The following is a 21,251-nucleotide window of genomic DNA, read 5'->3' on the forward strand; positions in this document are numbered from 1 at the left end:
GAGAAAATAACCTTTCTTCAGACATTATACCAGCCATCGCAGATAGCAGGCAAATCGCATTCGCACGATCCCGCCCGCTGTAAGCAGCAGGGACTGTACCTCATGGTGGGCCACGGGATTATTCGCTGTGCTATCCAGTTGGAGTATCTAGCCTGATATTCAAACCAAAAGACCTAAGTTCAATCTCTTCACTTTGATGGAGTGTTCTGATGAAAGTTTGCAAACTTTTTATTAAATAAATCACCTTGACGGTATTTTTTTTTAAATAAAAGAAAGACAGTCTTGCATTTCTATAGCGCCTCTCACGACCTCAGGACCCAAAGTGCTTTACAGCCAATGAAGTACTTTTGAAGGGTGGTCACTGTTGTAATGTGGGAAACACGGCAGCCAATTTGCGCACAGCAAGCTCCCACAAACAGCAATGTGATAATGACCAGATCATCTGTTTTAGTGATGTTGATTGAGGGATAAATATTGGCCGGGATAACTCCCCTGCTCTTCTTCGAAATAGCGCCGTGGGATCTTTTACGTCCGCCCGAGAGAGCAGACGGGACCTCCGTTTAACGTCTCAAGGCGGATCGTGCACTCTGTAAAAACCAGCCGCTCTTGCGACTTTCTGCTTTATTTTGGGATAAGATAGAGTAATGGCCTTATTATATCCGCCTTTTACAATGGTTAACAATCATCCCTGTGCCTGTTTTCCCCTCTGTGAAGGGCCTTGCGAAGTTTAGCGCGTTAAAGGTGCTATATAAATGCAATTTGATGTTGGACTTCCAGTCAGTGCATTAAGCCACTGTCAATGCTTATACCCTGCACCTTAAAAATTCCCCCCCCTGAAATAGCGGTGATTTCATTTTAGCCCATCTCCATGTGACTCGTTGTTTTCGGTCGAGCAGTAAAGGAAGTCTCTGCTTTGAAGAACTCCTGTGTGCCGTTGCTAAGGTTGTGATTTTTTTATTTTTACTTTCCCCCAGTGCATTCAATATATCCGAAAAACAAGCTTCCAGTTTTTCCACAAACATCATTTTCACGACCCCCAATTTTCTCATCACATTACAATTATTCTTGGAACAGTTTCCCAAAACCGCCCTTCACAGGAAATTGCGAGGACGGCTCCTGGTTCTAATTAACTCTGCACTATATTTTAGTTTGGGGATGGCTGAAACTGACTTAAAGCTTGCGCAGTTCCTCAACGCCGTCACCACTCTAAAGGGAAGGCAGGGGGTTTTCAAGTTTGATTTGGTGTCTGTATTCACTTTTATTGCCTCCTTTTTAAGTTTCGGTGCGTCATTTTCTTGGGATCTTGTGCAATGTTCATAGTCTTTGGCCGAGAGGGAGGGTGGCTGGCTGATCTGCTCCAGCACCAAGACTCTGAGGGTGCTTTCATGTTACAGCAGCGCAGCCAACAACAGGCTTGTGGTTCTCCCTCCATTGGCTGAGCTCCCTAACATAAATGATGCTTTCTTAAGATGGGATATTTTGCCTACAAATACTGGGCTCACGAATCTGTTGGTTAAATAAACAAAGAAAGCTTGCATTAATCCAAGTGCCTTTCACGATCTCTCGGATCGCCCCCCAAAGCGCTTCACAGCCGATGAGGTACTTTTGAAGTGTCATCATTGTTGTAATGTAGGGAAACGTGGCGGCCAGTTTGCGCACAGCGTGATCCCAGAATGACTAGCGCCCAGACGATCTGTTTTAGTGACTTTAACCCAATGGACACCGGGGAGAACTCTCCTGCTCCTCTTTGAGTAGCGTCACGGGATCTTTTACGTCCACCAGAGAGAGAGAGAGAGAGAGAGAGAGCAGACGGGGCCTCAGTTTAACATCTCATTCGAAAGACGGCACCTCTGACAGTGCAGTAGTGCGAGTACTGCGCTGAAGTCTCAGCCTAGATTGTGTGCCCAAGTCTCCGGAGTAGGGTGGGACCCACAACCTTCTGACTTTAGAGGCAAGACTGTGAACAGTTTTGGTCTCCTTGCCATAGAGGGAGTGCAACAAAGGTTTGCTAGACTGATTCCTGGGATGGGGGGATTGTCCTATGAGGAGAGATTGAGGAGACTAGGCTTATATTCCCTAGAATTTAGAATAATGAGAGGTGATCGCATTGAAACATATTCTTACAGGGCTTGACAGGGTAGATGCTGAGAGGCTGTTTCCCCCTGGCTGGAGAGTCTAGAACCAGGGGTCACAGTCTCAGGATAAGGGGTCGGCCATTTAGGACTGAGATGAGGAGAAATGTCTTCACTCAGAGGGTGGTGAATCTTTGGAATTCTCTACCCCAGAGGGCTGTGGAGGCTCAGTCGTTGAGTATATTCAAGGCTGAGATCGATAGATTTTTGGCCTCTAAAGGGATATGGGGATCGGGCGGGAAAGTGGGGATGAGGTAGAAGATCAGCCATGATCTCATTGAATGGCGGAGCAGGCTCGAGGGGCTGATTGGCCACCTCCTGCTCCTATTTCTTATGTTCTTAAGAGTGCCATCACTGAGCCAAGATTGAACGCTGTCAGTTCCTGCAAAATAAACATGTGAAGTGGGTCCCTCCTGTTAACACTTTGCTAATGTATCTCCCCTTGGCTTTGCCCATAGAAAGTCAGGACAAATCAAATTTCCATCGGAGTGCAGTAGCGCTGCTGCAGGAAGAGCTATGGGGATCTGGAGCTTAGGAACCTCCCCCTTAGTGGTAGAACTGTGCAGCTACAGAGGTGACTGCGCGTGTGTCACAGAATGGCGATGCCCAAATAAGGAGTGCCTGACGTAGATCGCAAATTTCATACATCCCAGTCGATCTGCCATTGCACGCGGGAGTGGCGACCAAGTGAAGCTTGGTTGGTGGATCGGGCCTAATGGGACCAGGGTGAACAGATAGGATTCAGCCCTTAGTTTAAAGCCATACCTTTATGTCCTTAATTTTATATGCTGTAACTGCACCCCCCCCCCCTCCAATGGTGGTGCTTCAGTGCCTTCACTGGCCAGAGTGTAATTACAGCGCGACAAGATTACATCGCTAATTTCCCTTTATGAATGTGGACAGACGAATTTATAATGGAAAAAAAGCGACAGGAAGTTCGTGCAGGCGCAAGCTGTTTAATACATACAGATAAAACAATGGAGTTTAGCATTGCACAGCAGCACCGCTCCATCACCCACTGGAATGTCTACACTGGAGAGCAGTGTACAGAAATTTGTCCCGTGGAGCAGGAGTAATCTCTGTAAAAGTACCGGGAAGACTGAATGCGAGTGTAGCCCCAGTATGACTCTTCACACCCGTCTGCCTCTCCCTCCCTCCCTCCCTCCCTCCCTCACTCACTCATTCCCCATGGTGCCAAGCTCTCTCTCCTACATGGCGTTTTGAAAGTATAAAATGCAAGTTGGACGGAGGGTGGGAGTGCAGCCAGTGTAAGATCGCTGGTCCTGCCGTTGAGCTGATTATTGCAGACAAAGTTGGGTAATGTTTTCCGCACAGCTGGAATCAAAAGCAACACAATCCCCGTCCTTGTCTCCCTCCAGCTTTGCTGCCTGCACTTTCCTACATTCTTTTAAAACGCAGGCTTGGAAGAGTGTCAGTGGCTTATTCGACAAGGCGGGGGGGGGTGGGGTGGCGGGGGCCAAGCCCACCTTTCCCTACAGTGTCCGCTGTGGCTCAGTGGGTAGCACACTCGTCTCTGAGTCAGAAGGTCGTGGGTTCAAGTCCCACTGCATGGACTTGAGCACATAAAGCTAGGCTGACACTTCAGTGCAGTACTGAGGGAGCGCCGCACTGTCGGAGGGGCGGCGCTGAGGGAGCGCCGCACTGTCGGAGGGGCGGCACTGAGGGAGCGCCGCACTGTCGGAGGGGCGGCACTGAGGGAGCGCCGCACTGTCGGAGGGGCAGTGCTGAGGGAGCGCCGCACTGTCGGAGGGGCAGTGCTGAGGGAGCGCCGCACTGTCGGAGGGGCAGTACTGAGGGAGCGCTGCACTGTCGGAGGGGCTGTACTGAGGGAGCGCCGCACTGTCGGAGGGGCAGTACTGAGGGAGCGCCGCACTGTTGGAGGGGCGGTACTGAGGGAGCGCCGCACCGTCGGAGGGGCGGTACTAAGGGAGCTCCGCACCGTCGGAGGGGCGGTACTGAGGGAGCGCCGCAGTGTCGGAGGGGCGGTACTGAGGGAGCGCCGCAGTGTCGGAGGGGCGGTACTGAGGGAGCGCCGCACTGTCGGAGGGGCAGTACTGAGGGAGCGCCGCACTGTCAGAGGGGCAGTACTGAGGGAGCGCCGCACTGTCGGAGGGGCGGTACTGAGGGAGCGCCGCACTGTCGGAGGGGCAGTACTGAGGGAGCGCCGCACTGTCGGAGGGGCGGTACTGAGGGAGCGCCGCACTGTCAGAGGGGCAGTACTGAGGGAGCGCCGCACTGTCGGAGGGGCGGTACTGAGGGAGCGCCGCACTGTCGGAGGGGCAGTACTGAGGGAGCGCCGCACTGTCGGAGGGGCAGTACTGAGGGAGCGCCGCACTGTCGGAGGGGCGGTACTGAGGGAGCGCCGCACTGTCGGAGGGGCAGAACTGAGGGAGCGCCGCACTGTCGGAGGGGCAGTACTGAGGGAGCGCCGCACTGTCGGAGGTGCCATCTTTTGGATGAGACGTTAAACCAAGGCCACGTCTGCCCTCTCGGGTGGATATAAAAGATCCCACGGCCACTATTGGAAGAGGAGCAGGGGGGAGTTCTCCCCAGTGTCCTGGGGACAATATTTATCCCTCAATCAACCTCAGTAAAAAAACAGATTATCTGCTCATTATCACATTGCTGTTTGTGGGAGCTTGCTGTGCGCGAATTGGCTGCCGCGTTTCCCACATTACAACAGTGACTGCACTTCAAAAGCACTTCGTTGGCTGTAAAGCGCTTTGAGATGTTCGGTGGTTGTGAAAGGCGCTATATAAATGCAAGTCTTTCCTTCCATCCCAATCCACACACCTGCACATTCCAGCATGGTTCACTGGGTAGACCAGAAACCGGTACCGAGCTGCTGCTATAATTTATTTTTGCTCTTGCCCTTTCTGGCCCAAGGGTATTGAGGTGAAATGTATCCACCCCCCCCCCGCCCCCCAGAGTTCTGCACCAGCAGAGAACTCAGAAGAAACTAGGAATTGAATCAGGGATCTTCCATTTGGTATGGCTTGGTACGACTCCAGGCAGTGCTGTTGGTTGTCTGAAGGTTAGGGGAACTTATTTGGATGTTTTATTTTATTAATGGTCCCTCCCTCCTCTCCCCGTCTCCTCCCTCTCCCTCCCCGTTTCCCTCTCTCCTACCCAGGCAGAGAGGACCTGTGGGAAGGAGGGAGGAGGACAGTAGGAGTGTGTGTGTGTGTGCTAGGCCGATGTAGCAGAGCCTGGTCTCCAATCGTCTTGGATCCCCCTTGCCATTGGACCAGGACCTTGCTCTGTCAAGCCCGTGTGGTAGCTGGCGTGCAACGGCCACCCCACGTTAAAAGAATTCACGCACAGGCATCTTCCACCCTTTTAAAATGAAGCTCGGGACCTGGAACGTCAGGACCCTCATGGACAACCCCAACAGCGACAGAGACTGTCGGTCCCGCATTGGACTCATCAGTCACCTGAGAACTCATTTTTAGTGTGGAAGCGAGTCATCCTCGGTTCCGAGGGACTGCCTAAGAAGAAGAAGGTACCTTCCTAGTGCTGCAGAACATTCAAGTGAATATTGCACCATTTATGAGCTAACCCCAGTCGCTGTGACAAGACCGGCTGTCTTTAGCTCCTGCTGGGGTTAAGAATCCAGAGATGCCGTCAGCTCTTTGGTTGCCTTGTCCAAGTGGCCATTCCCCACATGTTAGTCGTGACGCTCGAGTGCGGGAAGCTATTCAGTCATGTGCAGAACATGGCAGATGAATCCCGCGCTGTTCCCGCCCCATATCGACACAGGTGCACTTTGTGGGGCGATGGGGTGGGGTGGTTCCTTGGCTAGCTATTGGCAGTGGGAAGCCTGGCGTTTAATTTCCCCTCTTCCCTAACCCAGAGGCAGCAAGACTAATTCTAGCCATCCCATCTCCCTCCTCGGTTCACTCGGACTAGGCCGTGAGGCAAACCTGGGACCCTCCTGAATTGTACGGCGCGTTGCACACCCAGGTGGCGCATTTTCTCACCAAGCCATTAGGGGAGCTGATAAGCATTTTTTTTGAACATATAATTCTTCCCGACCCCAGGGAGAATGCTGCAGACAAAACCTTTACAAGACTTGAGACCACAACTTTTTTGAGTGTGGTTTATCTCACACTGAACCCTGCAAAAGCTGCTAGTGGGCCGCAACGTTTTGAGCCTTTATCGTCCTTTGCAGTTCTTGGCGATGAACGGGCTTTCATTCCCCAAGGCGCTTGCTGTTTAGTTCTTGACTGACTTGTTTGTTTTTTTCCTTCTGCACGACCAGATGTCCCTGGTGGATTTGGGGAAGAGGCTGTTGGAGGCGGCTCGAAAAGGACAGGACGATGAGGTTCGGACACTCATGGCAAATGGTGCCCCTTTCACCACAGATTGGGTAAGTGCTCTTTTGGGGCCCGGGGGGGGGAGGGCGACTTTTTACTATTTTGTGTTGTTGCAGTTCATGGTTTTTTTTTAAAACAGGAGATGAGATGAAACATTATGAAGTGCCTGCGTTCAGACGAGGTCCACCCACAGGAAGTGCCGAAAGAGAAAGTGGTGCGTTTAAAATCTCAAACCACAGCAGCCTGGCGACACACCAGTAGCACAGCAGTGCACGTGGATGGCAGTGGGGACCAGTTGTTAAGAAAGAAAGAGCTTGCATTTATTTCTCCAGCGCCATTCAAGGCCTCGGGACGGCCCAAAGCGCTTCACAGCCAATGAAGTACTTTTTTTGACGTGTAGTCGCTGTTGTAATGTCGAGAAACGCGGCAGCCAGTTTGCGCGTGTGTGACGATAACCAGATAATTTCTTTCTCGTGATATAAAAACAGAAAATGCTGGAGAAACTCAGCAAGTCAGGCAGCATCTGTGAAGAGAGAAACCGAGTCAACGGGCTGGATTTTGCCAATGGGGACGTGATGGAGGCAGGACTCCCACTTTTTGGGTTGTAGTCCCGCCTCCATCGACTTGTGGCCAACCCACGCGATTTTCCCTTGATTGACCTTGTTAAGCCCGCCCGGCGGGCCAATTAAGGGACACCCGGTTACAGGTGACGTCAGGGATTGACATTTCATCTGTCGAGAGCTTTTGACAGATGAAATATCAGCGTTTGACAGCTCTGTGAAGCTGTCAAACACTGACAGTCTGACTTCTAACTTGAGTCCTTCTACTCAGACTCAGTTAGAAGTCTCTCCAGAACAGAAAGCTGAATGCTGCAGCTTTTGACAGCTCGCGGCCATTCTGCTTTCTGTGCCGGTGAGATGAGGGACTCCCGAGACCGGAAGGAAGGAAGCCTGCATTAGTAAGTAAAACTTATTTAAACACTTTACATAGAAACATAGAAGATAGGAGCAGGAGTAGGCCATTCGGCCCCTCGAGCCTGCTCCGCCATTCAATGCGATCATGGCTGATCATCCAATTTCAGTACCCGGTCCCTGCTTTCTCCCCATACCCCTTGATCTCTTTACACACTCCAAACACACTTACCTCTGCACTCATGCACCCATCACTCACCTGAACACCGGACATCTCGAACCCTCCAAGCCCTTCAGCCTGACGGTCCGCCTCGCTAACGTGGCGTGGTTCGGAGCCGTCGGGAATCCCACACTTCAGGGCTAAAAATAGGGATTAGGCCAAAAGCTGCCTGTTAACAGGCAGTTAATTGGCACTAATCCCCTTCCCGCCTCGGGGAGGCGGCTCCCAGCACGGGTCGGGTCCCCGCCTCCTGGGAAACGGGCATGGAGGCGGGTTGGGGGCGGGAAGGGTTCGTGCCCCCCCCCCCCGATTCTGCATTTTCCCCCCCCCCCCCCCGCACTCCTGCCTCCTCAGGGCTTGGAAATTCGAGCCCAACGTTTCAGGTCGACGACCTTTCGTCAGAACTGGAAAAAAGCAGGAAAGGGAACAGATTTTTAAGCAAGTGTAGGGGCTGGGAAAGGGGGGAGGGGAGGAAAGAACCAAAGGCAAGGTCTGTGATAGGATGGAAGGCGGAAGAGGTTAACATAGATATACATAGAAACATAGAAGATAGGAGCAGGAGTAGGCCATTCGGCCCCTCGAGCCTGCTCCGCCATTTAATGAGATCATGGCTGATCATCCAAATTCAGTACCCTGTCCCTGCCTTCTCCCCATATCCCTTGATCCCTTTAGCCTTAAGAAATATATCCAACTCCTTCTTGAATATATTTAATGAATTGGTCTCAACTGCCTTGTGTGGCAGAGAATTCCACAGGTTCACCACTCTCTGGGTGAAGAAATTCCTGCTCATCTCAGTCCTAAATGGCTTACCCCTTATCCTTAGACTGTGACCCCTGGTTCTGGACTCCCCCGCCATCGGGAACATCCTTCCTGCATCTAGTCTGTCCAGTCCTGTTAGAATTTTATAAGTTTCAATGAGATCCCCTCTCATTCTTCTAAACTCCAGCGAGTATAAGCCCAAGCGACCCAATCTCTCCTCATACGTCATTCCTGCCATCCCAGGTATCAGCCTGGTGAATCTTCGCTGCACTCCCTCCATGGCAAGAACATCCTTCCTCAGATAAGGCGACCAAAACTGCACACAGTACTCAAGGTGTGGTCTCACCAAGGCCCTGTACAACTGCAGCAAGACATTCTTGTTCCTGTACTGGAAGAGACATTAAGAGATATTCAAGGCAAAAGGAGATGGTAATGGGACAGGTTAAGAAACAAAGGATGGCTCTAGATGAAGTGTAAATTGCGCTGGCAGAATGAGAGACAGCTGCCCTGTGGGAGAGAAGAAAAGAAAACACAAAGAGTGTGGATAAAAAATATATATGTATATGATAGGGGCCGAGGTTATGATCTGAAATTGTTGAACTCAATGTTGAGTCCAGAAGGCTGTAAAGTGCCTAATCGAAAGATGAGGTGCTGTTCCTCGAGCTTACGCTGAGCTTCTGTGGAGCAATGCAAGAGGCCGAGGACGGTGAGGTCTGAGTGGGAACGGAGCGGAGAATTAAAGTGACAGGCCACCGGAATCATCTTTCTAGTGATGTTGGTTGAGGGATAAATATTGGCCCCAGGACACCGGGAGAAGAACTCCCCCCTGCTCTTCTTTGAAATAGTGGCCATGGGATCTTTTACATCCAACCTGAGAGAGCAGACGGGGCCTCGGTTTAACGTCTCGCCCGGAAGGAAGGAGATTTTCGAAATGCTGGTGAACAGGGAGCAGATGGATACTGTGGGAGTTAGAGAAAGCTGCTCAAAGGAAGAGGCTGTGGGCAGGCAGCAAATCTGCAGGTGTGTGTGTGTGTGTGTGTGTGTGTTGGAAAGAAAGAGGTGGGGTGGCAGCATTTGTGGGGCAGGTTGATATGTTGACGAGAGGAAGCAACTGGGAATTGGAACACAGGCTCTGTGGGCAGACCTGGAAGATGGCATGGTGGGGACAAGGTAGTGATAGGAATGCGTTCCAGGGCACCGCAAGTAGAGAGGTGGGTGGACTGGTGTGGGAGGGCAGAGGTGTGTAAAGGGTCAGTGCTAAAGCCTGAGTTGTAATCACTGGGAGGGGCTTAATCTTCCTGACATGGATTGGGACTTACACTGGGGACAATCTGAGTTTATTGTGCTTCAAGAATCTTCTCTTAAACAGCCTACGAGGGAACCCACACGAAGAAAGACCACATTGGACTTGCTCCCAATGAACAATAAGCCAGGTTCCAGTGAGAGAATATTTGGAGGGTCCAGTGATCAGAAAGTTGTTAATTCTGAGGTTCAAATGAAGACATAACAGCTGGTGAAACTATATTAAGAAATTGAATTTCAGGAGAGCAGACTTACGAGTGGATAAAATGCTGTACAACAAGAATAAAATGGGAAGAATTGTACTAAGGGAAGGGTGCGGAGGGAAAATAGGAGCACTTTAAGGAGATGCAGGAAACTCTCGTTTAAACAGCAGCCAAATATCCGGAATTCTCTAATAACCGGCAAAATTCTCACTCCGAAAACAACACCTCAATAACCGGCAATGTGTCCGAGTCCGAGTCTCCCGCGGTGGCCGAGTTAGTCAGTGGGGGTCGTTCTCCAAACTGCCACTACTCAGCTTCTTGGCGCTGTCGGAAGTCTCTTCCGATCCGAACACCTCAATAACCGGCAATGTTGCTGAGTCCGAGTCCATTTAACACAACATTCTGTAGGTGAGTACCCAATTATACTGCACATTGCTTGATTTTTTTTCAGTTTTGTTTGTTAAAAATAGCCTCGGTAGATAGACCTCTCCGTTATCTGGAATTTTTAATCAACCAGCAACACGCCGGTCCCGCCGGTGCCGGGTACGAACGAGTTTCCTGTATTTTGCTTTTGCAGAGGCAGTTTACCCCAGAAATATGTCGAGGGAGTAAAACTAATATAGATTTTTTTTTAAAAGGGAAGACATTGGGGAAAATAGAAACCGCTAAATTGTTTGAGGTGCGAGGGACGGAGCAGAATAGGGAGAAACAGAACTGCCCAAGAAACTGACGAGAAGCACAAAGTGGAAACATGGGGTGGGGGGGGAATTTTTAAATATATATGTAAAATACAATCACGTTCCTTAAACAAATAAGGAGCAAGAGAGGTATGCAGAAGGAAGTAGGATCATTCATCAGTGGCAATGGTGAAGTGATGTCTGAGAACAGTCACCACATTAAGATCAGATTTCCGCTCTGTGGAGTCACTGACAGATGACGTTGGTGGGAACAGTAGCCTTGTGTGTGAGTCATAGATGTTCTTTGGTTGGAAAGTGTGTGTGGGGAGGGGGTTGGCGGGGGAGTCATCTTTTATATGTGAGTTGTAACAGCCAATGAGTTGGGTATAAATCTGGTAAATGTTTGGGTGGATTGGTTGCAGTGCATTGCCCAAGAACCAACCTAACGTCACAATGGTTGAGGTTTTGTTTTATTCATTCACGGGATGTGGGCGTCGCTGGCAAGGCCCAGCATTTATTGCCCATCCCTAGTTGCCCTTTGAGAAGGTGGTGGTGAGCCGCCGCCTTGAACCGCTGCAGTCCGTGTGGTGAAGGTGCTCCCACAGTGCTGTTAGGGAGGGAGTTCCAGGATTTTGACCCAGCGACGATGGAGGGACGGCCCAATATATTTCCAAGTCGGGATGGTGTGTGTGACTCGGAGGGGAACTTGGGAGGTGGTGGTGTTCCCATGCACCTGCTGCCCTTGTCCTTCTAGGTGGAAGAGGTCGCGGGTTTGGGAGGTGCTGCCGAAGAAGCCTTGGCGAGTTGCTGCAGTGCATCTTGTAGATGGTCCACACTGCTTATCGTGTGGCCCCATTACTTATCTGCTCACGATTCTCATCGGGTCAAATCCTTTTTTCTACACGATGTGCCAGTTTACAACTGGAAGGGAAGTGCGATTATACTGTCTTGGGAACGTAAATTTTTTTTTTTTCTTATTTGCTCTCCTTCCGAACATGCTGACCTTTTCTGGGATATTCCCACAGAAGCCAGCAGGTCCCCTCGCCCAAGTGTCCACTCAATGTTTTTAAGATATTAAGGGGAACTGATAGGGTAGATGGAGAGAAACTATTTCTGCAGTTGGGGACTAGGGGGCATAGTCTAAAAATTAGAGCCAGCCCTTTCATAGAAACATAGAAAAATAGGAGCAGGAGTCGGCCATTCAGCCCCTCGAGCCTGCTCCGCCATTCAACATGATCGTGGCTGATCCTCTATCTCAATACCATATTCCTGCTCTCTCCCCATACCCCTTCGATGCCTTTTGTGTCTAGAAATCTATCGATCTCCTTCTTCAATATGCTGTATTCAGTGACTTGGCCTCCACAGCCTCCTGTGGTAGAGAATTCCACAGGTTCACCACCCTCTGAGTGAAGAAATTCTCCTCATCTTAGTCCTAAATGTCCTACCCCGTATCCTGAGACTGTGACCCCTGGTTCTAGACCCCCCAGCCAGGGGAAACATCCTCCCTGCATCCAATCTGTCTAGCCCTGTCAGAATTTTATACGTTTCAACGAGATCCCCTCTCATTCTTCTAAACTCTGGTGAATACAGGCCTAGTCGACCCAATCTCTCTTCAGGAGTGAAGTTAGGAAACACTTCTACACACAAAGGGTGGTAAAAGTTTGGAACTCTCTTCCACAAATGGTAATTGATGCTGGGTCAATGATCAATTGTTAATTTTAAATCTGAGGTTGATGGATTTTTGTTAACCAAAGGAATTAAGGGATATGGGGCCAAAGGTGGGTAAATGGAGTTAGGTCGCAGATCAGCCATGATCTCCATTGAATGGCGGAACAGGCTCGAGGGGGCTCCTGTTCCTACCTTCCCATGTTCATGACTGGGCTCAGACACTCGCGTGCCGACGGGCTATATGGTCACCACAACCGAGCCCAATCCTTTCCTGCCTGATATCCACACCTGCACATTTTCCAGCAGGGGTCACTGGGTAGTGATCAGGAGCGGGAACCCTGGCTGAGATATATATATACTAGCTGGGGAGCCCCGCGTTGCGAGGGCAATTTTGGGGCGTTTGGTCTCCCTGCCCCTGTGTGTCCCCCCCTCTCCCTGTCATGCCCTCTCCCTGTCCTATCCCTCCCTCCCCTCTCTCCCTCCCCTCCCCTCTCTCCCTCCCTCCCCTCCCCTCCCCTGTCTCCCTCTCCCCGCCCACCCCTCCCCCACTCCCCTCTGTCCCTCTCTCTGGCCCCTCCCCCTGCCTAGCGAGCCCCGCGTTGCGAGGGCAATTTTGGGGCGCGAGGGCAATTTTGGGGCGCGAGGGCAATTTTGGGGCGTTTGGTCTACCTGCCCCTGTGTGTCCCCCCTCTCCCTGTCATGTCCTCTCCCTGTCCTATCCCCTCCCTCCCTCCCCTCCCCTCTCTCCCTCCCCTCCCCTCCCCTCCCTCCCTCCCCCCTCCCCTCCCCCCCTCCCCTCCCCTGTCTCCCTCCCCTCCCCTGTCTCCCTCCCCTCCCCTGTCTCCCTCCCCTCCCGTCTCCCTCCCCTCCCGTCTCCCTCCCCTCCCGTCTCCCTCTCCCCCCACCCCCCCGCTCCCCCACTCCCCCGCTCCCCCACTCCCCCACTCCCCCGCTCCCCCACTCCCCTCCCATTGGTGCACAGGACAATTCTGTCTGTTGCACAGCCTGAGTTCAACTAATTCAACACAGCTCGGAGATTAGACGTGTGCTGTCTTATGTCTGCAATCCGATAGTGGTTAACTACTCGGGGGAGTGAACGTGTCTTATTTAGAAAGTACCAAAACTGATACATAGAAATTTACGGCACGGAAGGAGGCCATTCGGCCCATCGTGTCCATGCCGGCCAAAAAAGAGCCACCCAGCCTAATCCCACTGTCCAGCTCTTGGTCCGTAGCCCTGGAGGTTACGGCACTTCAAGTGCATATCCAAGCACTTTTTAAATGCGGTGAGGGTTTCTGCCTCTACCGCCCTTTCAGACAGTGAGTTCCAGACCCCCACCGCCCTCTGGGTGAAGAAAGTTCTCCTCAACTCCCCTCTAATCCTTCTCCCAATGACTTTCAATCTCTGCCCCCCCTGGTTATTGACTTCTCTGCTAAACTGGGGATGGGAACCTCCCAGATTTGATTTCTAAAAGTACAGCGATAAATGTAGCTTCAGTCGAACAGTTTAAGATCGCTGAACTGTTAAATTGAACACATTCCCCGCACCACAGATTGGCTATTTTGGTTTAATTAAAAAGTCCGTGTGTTGTTGTTTTGTAATGATTAAAATGCATATTGCCATAGCTTGTATTTTTAAAATAAAAACCTACGGGAGGAAGTTTAAAAGCTTGAGGTTCAAGTATTCGGTTTCTTGGGTGTTCTGAAGTGCTGTTGGCCATGTTTCTGTGGTTTTTAAGTTGGGAGTTTGGATGTAGGTTAGGTTTCACAGTCCCAGTTCTGCCAAGTCCACATCCAGGCAGCGGGCAGCGTAGGATGGGGGGGCAAGGCTCGTGCTTCAGAGGCTTGCTTTGTTGCTGTTGGAAGACCTTGATCTAAAACACTTCACCACCGTGAGTCACAGAAGCGAGGGCGGAGGCAGCTCCCTTTTTAAAGACCGACAGCGTGGTTTACCGTGTCGAAATTTCTGGACTGCGACTTTCGAAACCGTTCAACCCTAATTCTCAGTGCTGGCTTAAGAGCCGGAACAGAGGAGGCCGAGGGGGAGATTTAATTGGAGGTGTATAAAATGATGAGGGGCCTGGATAGAGTGGATAGGAAGGACCGATTTCCCTTAGCGGAGAGGTCAATAACCAGGGGAGCAGAGATTTAAAGTAATTGGTAGAAGGATTAGAGAGGAGTTGAGGGGAACTTTTTCACCCAGAGGGAATGCACTGCTTGAAAGGGTGGTAGAGGCAGAAACCTTCATCACATTTATAAAGTACTCTGTTATTTCTTCACCCAGAGAGTGGTGAACCTGTGGAATTCTCTACCACAGAATGCAGTTGAGGCGAATTCATTAACTATATTCAAGAAGGAGTTAGATATATTTTTTAAGGCTAAATGGATCAAGGGATATGGGGAGAACGCAGGGACAGTATGACATGAATCAGTCATTCATGAAAGAAAGACTTATGAAATAATACTGAGCGGCCTGCGGGTGGCGCTGTCCAGGGAGAGTATAAATACTCGGGCACGGGCCCAGCTTGCTCAGGACATTCTTTAACAGGAACTAGTGAAGGACACAACTCGACCTCCATGTTGTAAAAGTTGATTAAAGCTTTGCTTAACGCTTAGAGCAAGTGCCGAGTAGTTTTCTTACGTCACAGGGTACTGAATTTGGATGATCAGCCATGATCTCATTAAATGGCGGAGCAGGCTCGATGGGGCGATAGGCCTACTCCTGCTCCTATCTTCTATGTTTCTATGTAACCTCCAGGGCTACGGACCAAGAGCTGGAAAGTGGGATTACGCTGGATGGCTCTTTTTCGGCCAGCACAGATATAATGGGCCGAATGGCCTCCTTCTGTGCCGTAAATTTCTATATAGTCCCTCAGATGGTAGCACATTCCAGCGTCACCTTCTCCATCCGTAAAAAGTGAGCTGTTGGTTTTAACAGTGCTAGTGGGTGCGGCACATCTTCACAGAGAGATAAAGGGGGGGGGGTGGAAGTTGGAGAGCAGGTAAACCAGGCATGCCTCCTAGTGGGCCCGCATTCGGGTGGCAGAAGCCCGGGTGTAGGTTGACTGCCGAAGGGTGCAAAATAAGTGGGAAAGTAACATTTGCAAAGAACTGGAGAGACAGAGGGGACTACAGTTAGTCTCAACACTCCTGGGCTAAGGAGGGGGAAAATCATCCAGCGCTCCCATTTCTGCTTTAAAGGGAACACATGGACATCAGGGTATGGTAGCCTAGTGGTTATGCTACTGGATGAGCAACTCGGCGGTCATGAGTTCAAAGCCCGCCATGAAAGCTGCCGGTTGCCTTAAAGCCCCCCAACTGGTTCCTCCGTGTCCTGCAGGGACGGGAACCTGCCACCCCGACCCGGTATGAGGAGAGATTGGGTCGATTGGGCTTGTACTCGCTGGAGTTTAGAAGATTGAGAGGGGATCTCATCGAAACCTATAAAATTCTGTCAGGCCTGGACAGACTAGATGCAGGAAGGATGTTTCCGATGGCCGGGGGAGTCCAGAACCAGGGGTCACAGTCTAAGGATAAGGGGTAAGCCATTTAGGACAGAGATGAGGAGGAATTTCTTCACCCAGAGAGTGGTGAACCTGTGGAATTCTCTGCCACAGAAGGCAGTGGAGGCCAGTTCATTAAATATAGTCAAGAAGGAGTTAGATATATTTCTTAAGGCTGAAGGGATCAAGGGATATGGGGAGAAGGCAGGGACAGGGTACTGAATTTGGATGATCGGCCATGATCGCATTGAATGGCGGAGCAGGCTCGAGGGGCCGAATGGCCGACTCCTGCTCCTATCTTCTATGTTTCTATGGTCTGGCCTACATGTGACTCCTGTCCCACACTACATGCTTGACTCTTGATGCCCCCGGGACAACTAGAGACGGGGAAGTAAATGTGGCCTTGCCAGCAATTCTCCACATCCAAACAACAAATATTATCGGGCGAGGACAGGGTCACATTTCGCTGCGGTGCCCTGCACGGCCGAACAGCGTGTGGATGGTCACTGTCTAGGCTTGTGCATGAAGAATGGACAATTTGAGCGGGGCACTGGTGAACTGCTAGGAGTGGAAGGGAGAAATGTGGGGCGAGGAGAGTAGATCTTTTTAAGCTTGGGAAGCCTCATGCAGCAAAGTGTTCTCATCGATCCATTCTAATAACTGCTGTTTGAGGCGTACGCCACCAGATTGCACCGTTTTATATTTTAGGTGCCTCTCACTGTGATGGAATCTGATGTATCATTCTCCTTTTCCCCAGCTCGGCACATCTCCTCTTCACCTCGCAGCCCAGTACGGCCATTACTCCACAGCGGAAGTCCTCCTCCGAGCCGGAGTTAGCCGGGACGCCCGAACCAAAGTCGACAGGACACCGCTACATATGGCGGCCGCTGAAGGCCACGCAAACATAGTGGAACTGTTGATCAGGGTAATCTCTCAGTAGAAATCTGTTCATGTGGGGGGGGGCCCTTCCTTGTTTAAAAAAAAATAACAAGACCACAGCGTTCTTCAACTAAAAACCAAAGCCACTGGCATTATACAGCAGGTCAGTCAGCACCCGAAAGATCCATTTGCTCCTCCGCAGCTCTTAATTCTCAGCATTAAGTACGTACACCGATTTTTTTTTTTTCTTTCTTTCTCGGATCCAGAGTGGACGATCTCGCACTTCCCCCGACGTTGCACTTCCCCCGACGTTGAACTCCATTTGCCGAGTATAATCGAGTGGGGTACCGCAGGGATCGGTCCTAGGACCCCAGCTATTCACTGTATATTAATGATCTAGACGAGGGAACTAGATGTAATATCTCCAAGTTTGCAGACGACACAAAGCTGGGTGGGCGTGTGTGCTGTGAGGAGGATGCCGAGAAACCCCAGGATGATTTGGACAGGTTGGGCGATTGGGCAGATGCATGGCAGATGCAGTATAATGTGGATAAATGTGAGGTTATCCACTTTGGTGGCAAAAACAGGAAGGCAGATTATTATCTGAACGGCAATAGATTGGGAGAAGGGGAAGTGCAACGAGACCTGGGTGTCCTTGTGCACCAGTCACTGAAGGTAAGCATGCAGGTGCAGCAGGTGGTTAAGAAGGCAAATGGTATGTTGGCATTCGTAGCGAGAGGGTTTGAGTAGAGGAACAAGGATGTCTTGCTGCAGTTGTACAGGGCCTTGGTGAGACCACACCTTGAGTATTGTGTGCAGTTTTGGTCGCCTTATCTGAGGAAGGATGTTCTTGCCATGGAGGGAGTGCAGCGAAGATTCACCAGACTGATACCTGGGATGGCAGGAATGACGTATGAGGAGAGATTGGGTCGATTGGGCTTATACTCACTGGAGTTTAGAAGAATGAGAGGGGATCTCATTGAAACTTATAAAATTCTAACAGGACTAGACAGACTAGATGCAGGAAGGATGTTCCCGATGGCGGGGGAGTCCAGAACCAGGGGTCACAGTCTAAGGATAAGGGGTAAGCCATTTAGGACAGAGATGAGGAGGAATTTCTTCACCCAGAGAGTGGTGAACCTGTGGAATTCTCTACCACAGAAGGCAGTGGAGGCCAATTCATTAAATATATTCAAGAAGGAGTTAGATATATTTCTTAAGGCTAAAGGGATCAAGGGGTATGGGGAGAAAGCAGGGACAGGGTACTGAATTTGGATGATCAGCCATGATCGCATTAAATGGCGGAGCAGGCTCGAGGGGCCGAATGGCCGACTCCTGCTCCTATCTTCTGTGTTCCTATGACTCTTTGAAATAGAATCTCGCTGCAGTACGGCACAGTTTCAGATTGAGGGGGTAGGGGGAAATGGGGGACGAAATCAACATGCAAAGCTGGAGGAAAATAGGCAGGTGAATGTTTCGGGCTGGACACTTCAACAGAACCAGTTTCGTCTGATTGGGAAGTGCTCCTTTTTATAGGAACGCCCCCAAAAGAAAGAAGGGATAAAAGCGCAACAGCTGAAAGTTAAGAGAACAGAGATGCTGAGTGCATTCACAAAGAAGCAACGTTGGGGGGTAATAACCAGCCGGCTGAATTTTATCTGAAGTTCAGATACACAAATCACTAAAAGTGGCGACGCAGGTTAATAAGGCTATTTAAAAAAAAAAAAAAAACACGCACTGGGATTCATTTCCAGACGGATAGAATTGAAAAGCAGAGAAGTTGTGTTAAACTTGTGTGGAACCTTGGTTAGACCACACTTGGAGCACTGTGCACAGTTCTGGTCTCCATCGACCTTGGTTAGACCACACTTGGAGCACTGTGCACAGTTCTGGTCCCCATATACCTTGGTTAGACCACACTTGGAGCACTGTGCACAGTTCTGGTCTCCATATACCTTGGTTAGACCACACTTGGAGCACTGTGCACAGTTCTGGTCCCCATGTACCTTGGTTAGACCACACTTGGAGCACTGTGCACAGTTCTGGTCTCCATATACCTTGGTTAGACCACACTTGGAGCACTGTGCACAGTTCTGGTCCCCATGTACCTTGGTTAGACCACACTTGGAGCACTGTGCACAGTTCTGGTCTCCATCGACCTTGGTTAGACCACACTTGGAGCACTGTGCACAGTTCTGGTCTCCATATACCTTGGTTAGACCACACTTGGAGCACTGTGCACAGTTCTGGTCTCCATATACCTTGGTTAGACCACACTTGGAGCACTGTGCACAGTCCTGGTCTCCATATACCTTGGTTAGACCACACTTGGAGCACTGTGCACAGTTCTGGTCTCCATATACCTTGGTTAGACCACACTTGGAGCACTGTGCACAGTTCTGGTCCCCATGTACCTTGGTTAGACCACACTTGGAGCACTGTGCACAGTTCTGGTCTCCATATACCTTGGTTAGACCACACTTGGAGCACTGTGCACAGTTCTGGTCTCCATATACCTTGGTTAGACTGCACTTGGAGCACTGTGCACGGCTCTGGTCTCCATATACCTTGGTTAGACCACACTTGGAGCACTGTGCACAGTCCTGGTCTCCATATACCTTGGTTAGACCACACTTGGAGCACTGTGCACAGTCCTGGTCTCCATAGACCTTGGTTAGAACACACTTGGAGCACTGTGCACAGTTCTGGTCTCCATATACCTTGGTTAGACCACACTTGGAGCACTGTGCACAGTTCTGGTCTCCATATACCTTGGTTAGACCGCACTTGGAGCACTGTGCACAGTTCTGGTCTCCATATACCTTGGTTAGACCACACTTGGAGCACTCTGCACAGTCCTGGTCTCCATAGACCTTGGTTAGAACACACTTGGAGCACTGTGTTCTGGTCTCCATATACCTTGGTTAGGCCACACTTGGAGCACTGCGCACAGTTCTGGTCTCCATATACCTTGGTTAGACCACACTTGGAGCACTGCGCACAGTTCTGGTCTCCATATACCTTGGTTAGACCACACTTGGAGCACTGTGCACAGTTCTGGTCTCCATATACCTTGGTTAGACCACACTTGTAGCACTGTGCACAGTTCTGGTCTCCATATACCTTGGTTAGACCACACTTGGAGCACTGTGCACAGTTCTGGTTTCCATATACCTTGGTTAGACCACACTTGGAGCACTGTGCACAGTTCTGGTCTCCGTATACCTTGGTTAGACCACACTTGGAGCATTGTGCACAGTTCTGGTCTCCATATTCTAAAAAGGATATCGAGGCACTGGAGAAGGTGCAAAAAAAGATTTACAAGGACGATACCAGAACTGAGAGGTTATAACTATCAGGAAAGGTTGAACAGGCTGGGGCTCTTTTCTCCAGAAAAGAGAAGATTGAGAGGTGACCTGATCGAGGTCTTTAAGATTATGAAAGGGTTCGATAGGGTAAACGTAGAGAAGATGTTTCCACTTGTCGGGGGAGACCAGAACTAATGGCCATAAATATAAGCTAGTCACGAATAAATGCAATGGGGAATTCAGGAGAAACTTCTTTACCCAGAGAGTGGTGAGAATGTGGAACTCGCTGCCACAGGGAGTGGTTGAGGCGAATAGTATAGATACATTTAAGGGGAAGCTGGATAAACACACGAGGGAGAAAGGAATAGAAGGATATGCTGATGGGGTGAGATGAAGAGGGGCGGGAGGAGGCTGGTGTTGATGGGGTGAGATGAAGAGGGGTGGGAGGAGGCTGGTGTTGATGGGGTGAGATGAAGAGGGGTGGGAGGAGGCTGGTGTTGATGGGGTGAGATGAAGAGGGGCGGGAGGAGGCTGGTGTTGATGGGGTGAGATGAAGAGGGTGGGAGGAGGCTGGTGTGGATGGGGGGAGATGAAGAGGGGTGGGAGGAGGCTGGTGTTGATGGGGGGAGATGAGGGGCGGGAGGAGGCTGGTGTTGATGGGGTGAGATGAAGAGGGGTGGGAGGAGGCTGGTGTTGATGGGGGGAGATGAAGAGGGGTGGGAGGAGGCTGGTGTGGATGGGGTGAGATGAAGAGGGGTGGGAGGAGGCTGCTGTTGATGGGGTGAGATGAAGAGGGGTGGGAGGAGGCTGGTGTGGATGGGGTGAGATGAAGAGGGGTGGGAGGAGGCTGGTGTTGATGGGAGATGAAGAGGGGTGGGAGGAGGCTGGTGTGGATGGGGTGAGATGAAGAGGGGTGGGAGGAGGCTGCTGTTGATGGGGTGAGATGAAGAGGGGTGGGAGGAGGCTGGTGTTGATGGGGTGAGATGAAGAGGGGTGGGAGGAGGCTGGTGTTGATGGGGTGAGATGAAGAGGGGTGGGAGGAGGCTGGTGTTGATGGGGTGAGATGAAGAGGGGTGAGAGGAGGCTGGTGGTGATGGGGTGAGATGAAGAGGGGTGGGAGGAGGCTGGTGTTGATGGGGTGAGATGAAGAGGAGTGGGAGGAGGCTGGTGTTGATGGGGTGAGATGAAGAGGGGTGGGAGGAGGCTGGTGTTGATGGGGTGAGATGAAGAGGGGTGAGAGGAGGCTGGTGTGGATGGGGTGAGATGAAGAGGGGTGGGAGGAGGCTGGTGTTGATGGGGGGAGATGAAGAGGGGTGGGAGGAGGCTGGTGTTGATGGGGTGAGATGAAGAGGG

General features: G+C 50.9%; 2 protein-coding genes across 2 annotated transcripts in view; one reads left to right on the forward strand and one right to left on the reverse strand.

Moving 5' to 3' along the window:
• Nucleotides 1-1,025, reverse strand: part of LOC147086509 (GA-binding protein subunit beta-2-like) — a 44,328-nt gene extending 43,303 nt beyond the window's left edge. The window contains exon 1 of the mRNA XM_085978262.1: nt 965-1,025. Within this exon, the coding sequence (XP_085834388.1) occupies nt 965-1,025 (61 nt within the window). The remainder of the gene's footprint in view (nt 1-964) is intronic.
• Nucleotides 1,026-5,453: 4,428 nt separating this feature from the next.
• The window catches only part of LOC147086510 (GA-binding protein subunit beta-2-like), a 32,908-nt gene continuing 17,110 nt past the window's right edge, over nt 5,454-21,251 (forward strand). Inside the window, exons 1-2 of the mRNA XM_085978596.1 lie at nt 5,454-6,522; nt 16,469-16,636. Of these exons, the coding sequence (XP_085834722.1) occupies nt 6,415-6,522; nt 16,469-16,636 (276 nt within the window). The 5' untranslated portion in view covers nt 5,454-6,414. The remainder of the gene's footprint in view (nt 6,523-16,468; nt 16,637-21,251) is intronic.

This window comes from Somniosus microcephalus, unplaced genomic scaffold (genome assembly GCF_052327205.1).
Source record: "Somniosus microcephalus isolate GS21.2 unplaced genomic scaffold, FLI_Smic_1.0 unresolved_chr7, whole genome shotgun sequence".
NCBI lineage: Eukaryota > Metazoa > Chordata > Chondrichthyes > Squaliformes > Somniosidae > Somniosus > Somniosus microcephalus.